At 34.5% G+C, this 14,778-nt stretch overlaps 1 protein-coding gene across 1 annotated transcript in view; it reads left to right on the plus strand.

Moving 5' to 3' along the window:
- The window catches only part of Megf8 (multiple EGF like domains 8), a 109,146-nt gene that overhangs the window by 37,995 nt on the left and 56,373 nt on the right, over positions 1-14,778 (plus strand). The window contains exons 15-22 of the mRNA XM_071591137.1: positions 237-559; positions 2,823-2,937; positions 4,918-5,305; positions 5,840-6,102; positions 8,794-9,188; positions 9,454-9,684; positions 12,833-13,009; positions 14,035-14,283. Of these exons, the coding sequence (XP_071447238.1) occupies positions 237-559; positions 2,823-2,937; positions 4,918-5,305; positions 5,840-6,102; positions 8,794-9,188; positions 9,454-9,684; positions 12,833-13,009; positions 14,035-14,283 (2,141 nt within the window). The remainder of the gene's footprint in view (positions 1-236; positions 560-2,822; positions 2,938-4,917; positions 5,306-5,839; positions 6,103-8,793; positions 9,189-9,453; positions 9,685-12,832; positions 13,010-14,034; positions 14,284-14,778) is intronic.

A 14,778-nucleotide genomic window follows, 5' to 3' on the forward strand; every position in this document is an offset into this window, starting at 1 on the left:
GGTTTTGTGTCATAAAACACCAGTTAGTCCAGACTTCACTCAATCCAAACTAATCATTTTTTCTTAGAGTCAGACTTCAGTGTATTTAACCTTATGAAAATAATTGAAGTGTTGAGAATTATTGTGTAATATTGTCTTTTAGATTAAATTTACGTGCCCATTTTTCATTAATGTCTTTCATCTAATATCTAGTGCAATATACATTTTAATTAAAATGAAAATTTTCTCTCCCATAGGTATTTACATTTGAGTACCTTGAACCATATTCAAATGGATCATGCAATTCGTATCTCAATTGCCTCCATTGCCTGTCAGATTCCAATTGTGGATGGTGTGAAACAGTCGGAAAATGCATGCTGCGGTCTGTGAATGAAACTGAAGAATGTTTGTACCCTCCTAGCTTATCTTCCCCCTCTACCGATAGGGAGTGGCATTATTTAACACTTCTCCCATCAAGTTGCCCCAATTGCTCCAACTTTGTCTCTTGTGAGACATGCATGGGTGCTGGTGATATCTGTGAGTGGTGGACAGAAGATGCACGGTGTGCTCGCAGAGGAAGGTTGGTATTAGTAGGTATTAGTAGGTTCAATGAGCATAAGCTTGGAATAAATTATGCCTTTTTTGTCAAAAGTATTATGGAAAAATAAAATCTTTCCACTGGAAAGGTGAATAAAGGCCATAAAAGTTTTTGTGTGTAACATAAGGCAGAACATCTTGCTTTTAGTCCATTTACACTGATGGTTCATTAGTTTCATAAATACAATATTAATAAAAGAATTAGTGCATTTACTCTGTAATATGCCAGCCTAGAGTAGGTTATTGCCTGTGATGATTTGGATGATTTTACAATTAAGATCGATCCTTAAGTAGGCAAAAAACTTGCTAAAACCTTCTCGTTTGAATGAATGGCAATTCCCTTCTTTGGTGTAGACTCCCCACTGGCAACCAATTGTTTTAACTCTTTTTGATTTCAGGCATGTAGTGGTGTGTCCATGTTTCATACACATCAACCAAGTGATGCCTTAATTCGTGCAGATTTAGCTGAAATACCTGAAAACTGGCCTAGTAACATGTGGCATAATTTCATTGTTGGTCAACTCTGAGCATTCAACTCCCATCTTGTGGTTAGCTTTCTCATATCCAAATGTCGATGCAATATATTATGTATGTTAATATCCTCCACCATTAGAAATTTCATGGTACTACACTCTTCTATCACCCATACCCATCACGACATCATGGATTTTATCAATGATTTATGAAATTGAGATTTCAATCGTGCATCCAGAACACTTAGCATCATTTGTGCTCAAATGGCCTCTCCAAAATGTTGAAACCACTGGAAAGTCATTCTCATTGAATTAACCATAACGTTAATCTAGTTCTCTTCAACCCCTTGAGAATATTTGCCTTTCATGTAATAATGATTGGTCACATAAAATTCTTTTCCATCCCTTTCTTGAAAATCACTCAACTAGCTCATGCCAAGCAAATGCTAAACACAGAGTGATAAACTGATTTGGCTTCAACAGGTGTGTATTCCTTCAAGAGATGCTACTAACTGATAATAACTTAGGTACGCACTAGTGATGTTATCTCTTGGACTTCACTTGGACCTCTCAAATTGCCCTCGAAGTTGACAAGATTATGCATTTTATTTAATTTATCATAGCAATTTAATATAAATATTAGCATCAGTCTCTCTGGTTAGGGGAGGTGATCCATGAACCCAAACACAATACACTGCTGTACTCATTAGGCTTGACTGGCAAATTGCAAAATATCCTTAAATCAGCACGGGGGTGCAGTTTATCTATCTTGGCAGTGTTCTGGACCAAGATGGTATTGATGAGAGGGGGACATAAGTAGTTTTGCAGTAGACAAAGAAGCTTTAGCCAGGAGGATATGTGGAAAAGACTCATTAAAACTTTAATATGGAGTGGGTTTGAATGGCATGGAAGCATGGTCATTTCAGCAATATGATTAGCATGGATTGAAGGATTTTGAAATGTTGGTGTGGAGAAGGATAGAAAAGGTGGAATGGACTAAAATAAAAACCATTGGGGAAGTGCTAGGTGTTGTGGGGAAGGATAGAAATCCAAAGGAGGCATGGAAGATGGATGCAAAGCATTTTGATTGATGATGGGATGTTGAAGACTGTGATAGAGGGAATTATGTTAGGAAAACAAGGAAGGGGAGGAAAATTTTGGATGGAATGAAGGAAGATAGAAAGTGTGCCAAATTGAAGACGAGTTCATTGTAGTATAGTGTGTTAGGTCTTGATAGGGAAGGCTAAGAAATATAGTGATGTTTAGTCTGGTCCATTCAAAAGCTACTGTAAATGGTGGACCACCAAATAATAGTAAAATTTAATGATTGGTCAGTTAATTTTAAATGTTGTACTATGAAATCAGTCTTTTCCTGGACTAAAACTTCAGTGTTAATGTTCTACAATTTTAGCTGTAGGTTTGAAAACTGTCTATTAAAATAGAAGAATATGGCATTTAAAACTTATTTTTCTTGCCATTACAATGTTATTTAAATAATATTGAACTTGCTTACAGCATAACTATTGATGCAATTTTACATTTGAATTGCTTGCTGTATGATACAAACTGTTGTTTCCATGTTGGCTTGTTAGAAAGTGAGCAACAAAAGATTTTAGGATTAAAAAAATCCTTATTTTCTTTGGAAGTTATTTAAAATAATGCATATGCTTTTTTATTTGTTTATAGTGCATTTTCTACTTTTTACTTTTATGTTTTAAATTTTGCTTCACCAGAAGACCATATGATTTAGCTGTATTACGAATTATATTTCAGATCTCCTGATGCCGTAATTAGCATCTCTCAGTGCCCTTCCCCATGCCATCATCGCCGTAGCTGCCATGAATGTCTAGGAGAAGCAGGACGTTGTGTGTGGTGTGATTCTACTCAGGTAGTATTTTCTTCTCATTTAGGATGATAATAAGATTTGATGCATTTATAACTTTCTGGACCAATCTAATTAAGAATGCATATCTTATTAATACAAAGGCAAAATATTGATGCTGAAGAAATGTTTTGTAAATGTTGATGATTGCTTCTTTAAAATATAATGGGGAGTACTAATGCAACTAATAAAGAGGTTCTGTGAAGAGTCAAGGTAGGGGAAGTGTAAGGAAAACTGTTACCTCAGAAGCCTCATTTTGAGACCAGTGGACTAAAGTATATTATTGTTTAGGGAAAAATGAATCAGGAGAAGATCTTGAGTGGGGTGCCAATTAAGGAGCTTGTTTTGCTATGTTTATGAAAATAATGCTGTTATAAATGTAAAATGAATGCATAACAGATGTTAATGAGTGATATCAGGGATAATAAGTTCTATCTTACATATATCAAGAAACTAGTATTGACCAGTCACTATTCAGCATACCAAGGTAATTTGAAAAGTTCTCGGAATGGAATAGAAATAAACAACTTACTCCAGTGAAACTTTTATATTTTTCAATGTAGTCTTACGGTACACTTATGCGCTTGGTCCAGCATTGTTCTAATGTCTTGATCCCATCTTGAAAATTGGATTCCATCTGGCCTGAAAAATACCTGCCCACTTCGGCTGTTAGTTCTTTTTTTTTTAAGAGATCATCTGTTCACCAAGGAAATTTTGAGCTTGCGGAAGAGATGGAAATCTGATAGAGCCAAATCAGGCAAATAAGGCAGGCATAGCAACAATTTAGTTCACGTATTTTTGCCATGGCAATGATACTTGGGTGGGCATTCATTGCCTTGATGAAAGGTGACTTTCTTCCTTGCCAAACCTGGCTTATTTTGGGTATATTTCTCTGTAATTGTTCCAGGAGGTTAGCTGAGTGTTGTCCAGTATTGTTTGATGAGGAGGAAGATCATGTATCAGCACAATCCCTTTTGCATCTCAGAAAACTGAAGCCATCAACTTTCTGGCCATCTGTATTGCCTTAGCTTTCTTTGGAGGTGCTGCATCAACATGTTTCCACTGCTTGGACTGGGGTTTTGTCTAAGGGGTATAGTAGTGGACCCAAGTTCCATCTGTAGTCACAAACCAGTGCAGAAAATCATGTTGGTTGCTCTTAAAACGTGTCAAACATTGTTTGGAAATTACCATTCTGATGCATTTGTCATCCTGCATCAAGAGTCGTGGCACCCATCTAGCAGATAATTGTTTCATATCCAATTCCTCTGTTAAAATTAGAGAAGGTCCTTCGGATGACATCCTTACAGCTTCAGCGATTTCTTTCTTCGCACTTGTAGTCCGTGATCCTCTGTGACCATTTTACGCACTTTTGCAATAATTTCTGGGGTAGTGGGAGATTTTGTCCAACCACTATTCGGATCATCATCTAAGCTTTCCTGACCTAACTTAAACTCGTTTGTCCACTTGGCAACAGTTGAATATGAAGGAGCAGGGTCCCCCAGAGTGCTCTGAAATTCAGCATGGATTTCCTTTGCTTTCATATCTTTCTTTACAAAGTATTTAATCACTGCTCGAATCTCAATTTTTTCCATCTTCACAAATCATTAGACAGGAACAACAGCAGAGAGGCGTCTGCTCCACAGATCTTTTCCCAGAGCACTGATGCATTACGTGTTAAATCATAAAGGATTACCTATTACTATGTGGGAACTAGTTGTGTTAGTCCTGACATCTGCCATTGACTCCGAGAACCTTTCAAACTACCCTTGTATTATAATTATGCTAGGTGAAACTCTTATGAGTCTTTTGTTAATACTGCTCTAATCTATGGTTATAAATTCATATTTTTAAGTAGGTGGCGTCTTAAACTCATCCATGATTACAAGTTTGGTTGAACTCATTACATTTTTATGATGATTTGTCCAGACTGTTTCCTTAGTTCCATGATCATTATTATCTCAAATATTTTTTCCTTTCTTCCTTCAGGAATGCTTTTCGTTCTCAGTATATACCTCAGAATATCAGTTTGGGCTCTGCAGAGAGTGGGTAGATCAAGATTATAGCTACTATCATCATATTCATCATGGATCAGTGCCTACATCATTTCAACCAAACATATCTCCACTGACACGACACCATAGGCTAGGAGGAGTCCTAAATTCTCGCTCAAAAGATTTAGATAGATTAAGTAACACCAGAAATAGTGCAAATTTGGAACCAAAAGGGATTCTTTCAACTGAACAATGTCGTTCTTGTGAACGGCATCTCAATTGTTCCTCATGCCTTCGTAGTTTGGAATGTGGATGGTGCTATTCCAGCAATGACCCCACTGTTGGCGTTTGTGTTCGAGGAGATTTCACAAAACCACAACTTGGTAAGTTCATTTGAATTTTTTGTACAGTTTATTAATTACCAATTTTCTTAGTTCTTAACAGTTTAGTCTCATTTATTGCAGGAAAATTGAAAATTTCAGGGGCTCCAGTTCTACCCTTAGTTTTTTTAACTCAGCTCCTAATGTATTCTAACATCTGAGGTACTTTTATGGCCTAAAGGAACCTTCCAAATGCACACAAAACTTATTAAATTTTTATATCAATCAATCCTACAAAATGTTTTTGTGTTGGTAATATTAAAATTAAATTTATATCTACTTACTATCTGGTGTAAAAATAGCTTTATAAGCTAAAAGTTATGTGGAATCTGTGAAGTAAAAATATTTTTCTTGCCTATTTTTAAAACTTATTGAAATTAAAAATCAGTTCTGCCCTCTTGGTTAACACTTATATTAATCCATCCTATCTTCATGAGCAGTTATGCCTCTAGAAGTGTCTTAAATTTTAGCTCACAAAAGCTTTCATTAGCATGAGATAACATATACCTTGTATCTTGAGTATTTTTCCATTTCCAGGCTCTTGTGCTGTTGTTCTAGCTTCTATGAACCACACAAGTAAACTTTTTTGGAGTCGCAACACTTCTGAAGCTTCTTTGCCTTCTAATGCACGTCCTACTGCAAGAATGATTTCATTTCGCAATAAAATAAAGCGACAAGGACGTGATGTTGAATCACTTACCATGAATAATAAAGAAGATTTCTCCACTCTTCCTACTGATGTGCAACCATCCACATCATTGGAACCATCAACAGTAACTGAGGAATATCTCTTCACATTAGTAAGTTTTCATTCAGCTAACCATAAATTTTAGGCTTATAGTCTGTGGGTTCTGAGAACTTCTTGGTCCCCAATAATGATTTATTTTGCATGTTCTTGTTTGTTGTTATTATTGTACGTAGCCTACTGTGTAGGTGTTGGTTTTCAATGGACCTATTGTATTAATCTCCATAGACTTGAGAAATTCTTGACAATGTGAAAACATTTACCTGTCAGCATTTTCCTCTCCAGTTTGTAATAGTTGTAATCCCCCTTCTTTCCCTTCTCTTTTTGGTTATATCAAAAATACTCAATCATCATTCATCCGCGAAAGTCTTCATAATCCTGCCCACTTTCCATATCTCCTCTAGCAACTTTTTCTTCAATTCTCTTCCTTCAACTTACTCTTTTTCCTCGACCTTATGTAACACTTGTTTGAAAGGGAAGGAACAAATAAGACTTTGTGTTTTCGCATATTTTGCAATTCTCATTCTTGCATCATCTGTAAACAGTTAAACTAATTTTTCTTACATGATAGTTCATTAATGTATTTTAATTATATGTCGTCTTTTGCATTGACTTTCTGTTCGTTACTATTGCTCTTTCTCTCTGATAGATTCAATGAATTATCATGTTGAACCCAATTCAATTCTGTTGCATATTTCTGTGAGATATTTTGTATCTAAAATAAGTAAAATATTTTTTGTTTTCAATGCCAGCCTTAATTTGATGTATGATCCGGGAACTTGGGCTACATACCTATTAATATCAACTTCATTGATTATATGTACTTTTGATGGTTGGGTGTGGTTCTTACATTTCCAGTACCATCGCTTCTTGAGATTATAACGGGAACAAAAATAGAAATGGAAAATATCAGCTCTGGAACTGATATTTATCTAAGTTGATTTTAATGCCCTAAATGTTTGTTCACTACAGATTATTAAAGATCCCATACAAAATTTTTATATCAACTTTTCATACCACTTTGCCCTTTATTCATACCTGTGTCTCATTTTGCCACAAAATTAAATGCTATGCAGATACGTGGCCCACAATTGTTCATGATTAATCACTGGAAACCAATGAAGGTTCATTTAATTAAATAGTAATAAAGGAAATGAGTAATAAAACTACTCCTGCTTATGTTATAATTATACTAGTAGCTTTTTGCTCTGTGGAACAAAGTAATGCTATATTTTTTTAATTTGAATGTTTTACATTTGCAATGGCATGTCACATTGTAACTTTTGAACTGTCTTAAAATAAAATAAAAATTGGTTGAATTACAGTCTTTTAAACTCATTGATTTCTGTTTATTAAAGTAGAAAAAAATTATCTTAAAGGGTTTCTTTTAAAAAAATAATTGTATGGAAATATTGAAACAAATTGAAATACTGTGGGACAAATTGTTATGTGTATCATAATTATTAAAAACCAATTTTAATGTATTTACTTCCCCTCATTTGATGACAATACTATAAAAATGTGGGTCACTAAATTACCTGACTATTTTCATAAATGATGTTATTAAAAATGTTTTGTGTCATATGTGTATCTATAGTTTTGTATATTACCTTTTAGTTTTGAAACATAAAAAAATCCTGAAGTTTGTTTGTAAAACTTTTGTGATAAATTATCATAAACTTCTCATATAACATCTAATGAGGTTGTATTTTTTTTGAAGACAGCATTTATTAACCATTCCAATGGTTGATTGTTCAGTAGCATTCACTGGAACTGAGGACTGAACCTAAGAACCAAACTGGTTCTTAGTGGTCCCAAATTGGAGTAGCCCCATCACCAATTTGTGGTGCACATTTTAAATTAGAATACATTATTAAAATTTAACAAATGAAGATGACTTCATATAAAAACTGAGTGTGTGAATCATTCATCATGAATCACATGAACTGAAAGCATTAAAAAAGCAATCTATTGCATTAGGGGTTAAATAACCCAATATGGTTTATATGAATACAGAGTTTTGGTGAGTATGATACTGGTAAATGATTTTGATATAAAAAAATCTAACCACCTTGTTTTGTGATAGGTTTGTCGTGTTTTTTTTCTTAATTACGCTGAAGTTTGAAATAGCAAAATGCAGTGGTTATGTGAATATTGTAGATAAACTTCTTATCAATTTTTTATTTATGAAGTGACAAGAGTGGTTTTTTAAATAACTGGCTGTATACCTTTGATGTTGTATATATATAACTAGTTTGACTTTGATGAGGTATGACCATGGTGTAACCCCCAAAACAAAGCGATAACTGTTGCAAATATTTTTAATGCATTACTTTTTTGGTGAATTATAAGTTCAATCATTTCATAATATATGGATTTTGGGGATGTTTTAGTACAGGGATAGAGAATTGCACCACTGACTGGAGGGCCCAGGTTCTATTCGCGGGCATGCCTCTGGGCACCCTCAGCTTCACCCAAGCTGTCTTTTTCAAGTAGTAGAACTTCCTGGAAAATTACAGGTGGCACAGGGAAAGGATCTAGCCCCCCCTGCCCTGATTTATGAATTTTGCCTGCCATTAGGCTTTTGGGTGAACTTTACCATCACCTATCAAACAAACCTTTGGGTTGAACACTGTGTTAATGGTTTATGGTTAAATGGATTTTATTGCTTTGGGTAGTGTATGCATATTTTAGTTACTATGCTTGATATGTTTCTGACAAATTTTATTTGTTGTTTTTTTTCTAGGGCACTACACCAACTACAAGCCCAGTGACATCTTCATCATCAAGCAGGGAAACACAGAGTGAAGAAAATATGGAGAAAATAATTTCTATGAAAGAATTACCATATAATATAACTGAAAGTCAACACTTGGTTGCAATTTCTCTAGTGAATAAAACTGAAGAGCAGAACAACTCCAGAATTGATAATGGCACTTCCGCGACAGGAGAAGTTCATGATCCAAATATTGCAGGAGAAGTTTGGGAATGGGCATATGCTGAATGTCCTGATGTTGATGAATGTGCCCTTGGAAGACATCAGTGTAATGCCAAAGCTGAATGCCGTAACACCCATGGCTCTTATATTTGTCAATGCAAAAGAGGATACATTGGTGATGGGGTTAAACACTGCAATAAAACGTAAGTATATCTCTTGAAGAACTTCTTTATTGGTGTAGGAATAGAATAAGTCAGTGTATTGTTATTTGCTAGCATGATAAACTAAGTTGCAGCAGGAAATGACAGTTACATATTGTACATAATTTTCTTATTGTTAATAGATTTAAATATCGCCAATGCTTAGTCACTAATGCCATAGAGTTTAAACGTTTGCCTTTAAAGAGGTGATAAAAGTTCATTGTTTCTTTATGACTTTTAAAATAAAATCTTAAATCATTTCATAAAGTTGTTACGAGGAATGCAAAAATGGGCATTGTGTCGGTGAACCTGAGTTTCACTGCCTCTGTGATTTGGGCTGGACTGGCCCCGATTGTGCAACTGATTGTGGGTGTCACAACCATTCCACATGTGATGGATCAACAAGGCCACATGGAATTAAAGATCCTAGACCAATTGGCCAAGGTTACTGTGATCTATGCCAAGACATGACTCAGGGGGAATTCTGTGAAGAGTGCAGGTAAGGATCCTTTTTATAAGTTTTCAATCGGCAAAATGGAGGTGTTGATTTTTGAATAAGGAATTAGACTTTGGTTCATAGCATGAAACGGTACATTATTTATTGATTTTGCAAATATTAAAATATTTTACCCAATGTATTTGGTACTTTTTTGATTAATTTAAGTTTTAGGAACTAGTATGTTGGTAGGCTTATTTGTAGATATCGTCAGGCTTTTATGTCATCCTATTAAAGGGATCAAGTTGGTGCAGTGGATAGAGTACTCATTTATTATACTAAAGGTTTGGGTCCCAAAGTGACCGTGGTAGATATTTCAATAGAATTTTAATTTCTAGATGCTGGGTGGTGAACAAATCATGCTTTCAGTAGGATAAGAAACTGGGCCTCATATTAATTTCACTTTGAAAAGTGAAAGTGATCAAAGCCAAATGCAGATTTCTCAGGACTCGCCTTCCTTTGAAAAACTACTTTCATAAAATCTCATATATACAATGAAATCTTGATATTATTATTATTATTAAAATTATACCTGTGCTGATAGACATTGTCAGGTGGCACACAAGTCCCAAATAATCTCAAAAGATAATAGATGAAATCCGACTTCAAAACACAAATCTCTTTAACAAAACAAGTGAATCCCCATCCCATTTACAACCATTAATCAGCAAGAAAAAAAGATAAATTAAAAAAATTAAGCTATTGCATATAATACAATACACCATACATCAATCAAATTATTACATATATACCTTACATCTATTCTTAAAAGTATACACTCTGTTAGGAAAGGGCTCGAATATTTTTGCAGGGAAGTGTTCCAATGTATTTTTGCAGTAAGGTGTTCCAATCAACAATTGTTCTATTTAGAAAAGAAAATTTTTTTTTATTTGTTCTCTGTGCCCAGCATTTTACCTTAAATTTGTGATCATTTCTGCCTATAAAATTTGGGTTCCCCGCCTCTTTCCTAAGATCTGCCCAAGCTTTCTCCCCCTTCAGAATTTGGAACATTCCACAAAGTCTGCTTACTTTCCTTCTAGTTTGTAGAGGTTCCCAGCCCAGCGTTTCTAGCATGTCAGACACACTCTCTATCCTCCTATGCTTCCCCAGTACATATTATGATAGCTCACAATCCCTAAAAATTGCTTTCTATGTAGACTTCTTATTATCGGTTTTGATAATTTTCTAATCTACTACCAGCCAATTCCCTATAATTTCAGGGTACTATAATGATCACTGTGAATGTTTTATGCTGTTTGTATAAGGATTCAACCAGGAAAAATTATAATGATTTATAATGCATTTTAATGAATTTTAATGATCTTCATAGTATGCATTTGCCTATTTGAATTATGTATTAAAACTATTATTAATTGATTATTGTAATTATAATGCAAGGGCGATTTGAGAAGTAAGGTCTCCTATTTTTTTTCTTGAAAAATCAAATTTATTCTCAACTTTGCGTAAATCTTTAGAAAGGTACAGCATTTAGCTACTTTTCTACATAGTCGCCTTGACAGTCAATCACTTTTTGCATCCTTGTTAGCAGCTTTTTAATACTGCCGTCGTACCTTTCTCCCGCCGCGTTGCCGACTAACGACTGCTTCTCTGATATAAATTCATAGCCGTGTAGTGGAAGTGTACAATGAGAAGTGTATGGACATCAAAAACATGGGGAAGTGGTGCAGGGAATTTTTTGATGGCTGGGAAAACATCCATGATGAGCAGCGGTCAGGGCGGCCAAGTTTGCAGGAATCAACAGTGGCTCCAATTGACGAGATGGTGCGCAATAACCAGAGAATTACCCTTAATGAGATAAAGGAAGGCTGTAATGAAGAGAGTGGCTACTTCTCCATGTAGAAATCGTGTCATAGGTCCTCAGTTACACTTGTACTACTTGTTTTCTGCTTTCAAAAACTCCTTGAAGGACAGAAATTCAAGTCAGACGAGGAAGTGCAAGAAGCAGTCGTCAGTTGGCTTTGTGACACGGTGGGAGAAAGGTATGACGCCAGTATTAAAAAGCTGGTTACAAGGATGCAAAAAGTGATTGATCATCAAGGCGACTATGTAGAAAAATAGCTAAATGCTCAGCCTTTCCTACGATGTACACAAAGTTGAGAATAAATTTGATTTTTCATGAAAAAAATAGGAGACCTTACTTTTCGAATCGCCCTCATAGTTTCATATTATTGAACATGGTGCATAGTTGGCTAGAGATTTAACATCTCTTGTTGAGAGTGCAATTTATGAATGCACAGAATTAAAAATTTGTAAATTTTTAAACTTCAATTTTAGACTTTTTAAGTACAAATTCAAAGGAATTATGGATGATGCCATGACGTTAACTTTTAACAGAGTCATCCACTAATGTGCATTACAATACAACAATTTAAAAGTGTAAAAATCATTCAGTTGGACTAGGAGAATGATTTTTACACTTTGAAATCATTGAATTGTAATGCTTATTAGTGGATGACTCTGTTAAAAGATAATGTCATGGCGTCTCCTGCAGTTTCTTTGAATTTGTCAAAGGTAAAACAGTTTTTAAAAGTTGGCTTTATATTTCTGGACTGTGGCATAATGTGTATGTTTTCTAATTCCTTATAAAGAAAATCCACAAACCTAGAAATGTGGTTGGGTTAAAAATAGTTAAGTGGGCCATTAAATGGTGATTTTTTTTCTTGAGTTTTGCATAGTAAGTATTTTTCCAATAAATATAATCCCAAATTGAATGTAAATAATTCTCAATTAATCTGATTGGCTAATTTTTCCATTGAAGTTTATTCTTAATTAGCTAATATTTGATTGGGTTTGACATTATTAGATACAAGAAAGAACTATACTATGTTACTGTGTAGGCACAATGCTACTACCAACAACCAATCTGCCCTATTTTTTTCGAACTAAAATGAAGTGATAAATGAATAACTAGGACATTTTATCAGTAATAAAAATTATGCATTTAAGGGTATACGTGCTGACATAATGACAGTAGTGAAATGAGTGTTTATATTTCTCAAGGGTGTGCACATAGAATCCCACTGGAGTGTCATGTCCCAATGTAAAGCTTCCTGTTTTCCTACATATATGCTTCCTCTTAGACACACTCACCCATGCTGAAGTTACTAATTATTATTTATATTTTCATTAGAATTGGAAGTTTTGGAGATCCTAAAACAGGTCATGGATGCCAATTTTGCCGATGTAATAGACATGGAGACAAAGAGAAAGGCTTATGTGACTTGAAAACTGGAACCTGTTTCTGCACTGGTCACACTTTTGGCGAGGCATGTGAGAGCTGTGAAAAAGGATATTTTGGTGACCCAAGGTATTTCACTCAGTTGATCTTGATTCAGTTCTCAATATGTGCTAACATATAATACTGCACAAACCTAAGCCTTCGTATGTTTAGCATTGAAAATTTAATTTATTAGGTATTTTTAGTACAACTGATTTTGTATCTTAGTTAGCTAATAATTTTTATTTCATATTTTAATGTTGTGATTTTGTATGGCAAGCAAAAGTATAAAAAGTAAATCTCCTTGATTCATCAAAATCCCTACAAGAGTTATTTTAACTTTGGAATTGGTGAAGGCAACATTTGGTTGGATATAGAGCATCTGTGGATTTATGATGTTCTTTGCTCCTAATGCAGTTGCCATTCATTTTGTAAATTAGAAGTCTGAGGAGGGAAGGCAAAAGTGGGTTATACTGTGTTTTTTAGAGCAGTTGGCAATTAACATTCAGTAATTGTTTTTCACATTTGCTGTAGCCATTACAGTAGACAATGTCCCCTCGATATCCTTATAAGTTACTGTCAATAATATGAAATTGTATAAGTTGCAGTTTATTTTTTTCTCAAAGTGTAATAGGTTGCTAAAATTCTGATACATTGAAAAACTAACTAAGTAGATCTTACCACCTCTTTAGGATTTTTTTTTTAAATTTCAGTAAATTCGTGCACAGAATATGTTTATTCTAGACGGGGCTACTTATGCCCCTGAAAAGTTGGCACCATGGGTGTATATGAACAAGGTTCACATTTACATATTCACGCTTGGCCCTGTGTATAATTGGCTAATGCAATTTCTACCTTGATTTTTATTCTTTTTAGAGCAAAGGATGTAGTACTCTTAAGTGGTCCCAGCAGACTTCTAAAAATTACTTATATTCAGTTATTTTAAGTTATAACATTATAATGCTTCTGGCACAAATTAATGTTCAAAATTGTAATTACTTCTATTTCAAATGATATTATTTATATCTTGTTTAGCAATTAATGTATAATTTATCAATACAATATAATGTCTAACATTCTGAGATATCTTAGCCGTGTTATATTTTAAATTATAGAAATGGAGGAACTTGCTTCTCAGGATGTGGACCAAGGGTAGTTCTTGCAAATGAAATGAGTGGTGGTATCGGCAGTGAGTCAGGTGTGGAGTTTGGAGCTTCATCACAGATTCATTTTAACAGTCTGCATGTTACTACGTTGAACTTTTCTTCTCAAGAAGTTGACCATATTTATCCACCTCAAGATTGTCTCTGGATCATTGATCCCCGAGGATCCCTTGTTAAGGCAAATGAGAGCAAGGGTGAAGTGTGAGTATAGAGTTGAAAGATTTTCTTACTTATAATTCTGAGAAGTACCAGTTTTTATTTCAAGATGTACATACTGAAGGTCCTTCGTATAATTTTTATCTTCGTATAGTTTTTATCCTCGTACATTGAAGTATGTTTATGCTGTTTTATGGTACATACATGAGTTAGTACCTATAAAGATTATTTTGCTTATTTGCAGTAAATTGCTTGAGGCATTAATATGGTATGTGTATCAAGCTATGAAGAAGTTATTTGTCTTTGATCTCAGGTTAGCAGCCACTCTCTCTTATTGTGTAGGCAGTGTAAACCTGTTCTAATGAAAATGGCATACATGTAGCAAATGAATTTCTTACTACAATGCTCAATAGAATTCATACAAAACTTTCTTTCTCTTCTCTAGTAATAAATGCTTAAACACGTCCTCCATCTGGAGGAACCTAAAGAAAAACATGTTCATATTCCAGAAAGCATAATAAGTAATGGTCCATAATTTGA

The sequence above is a fragment of the Hetaerina americana genome, unplaced genomic scaffold (genome assembly GCF_022747635.1).
Source record: "Hetaerina americana unplaced genomic scaffold, ioHetAmer1.1.p SCAF_1, whole genome shotgun sequence".
Lineage (NCBI taxonomy): Eukaryota > Metazoa > Arthropoda > Insecta > Odonata > Calopterygidae > Hetaerina > Hetaerina americana.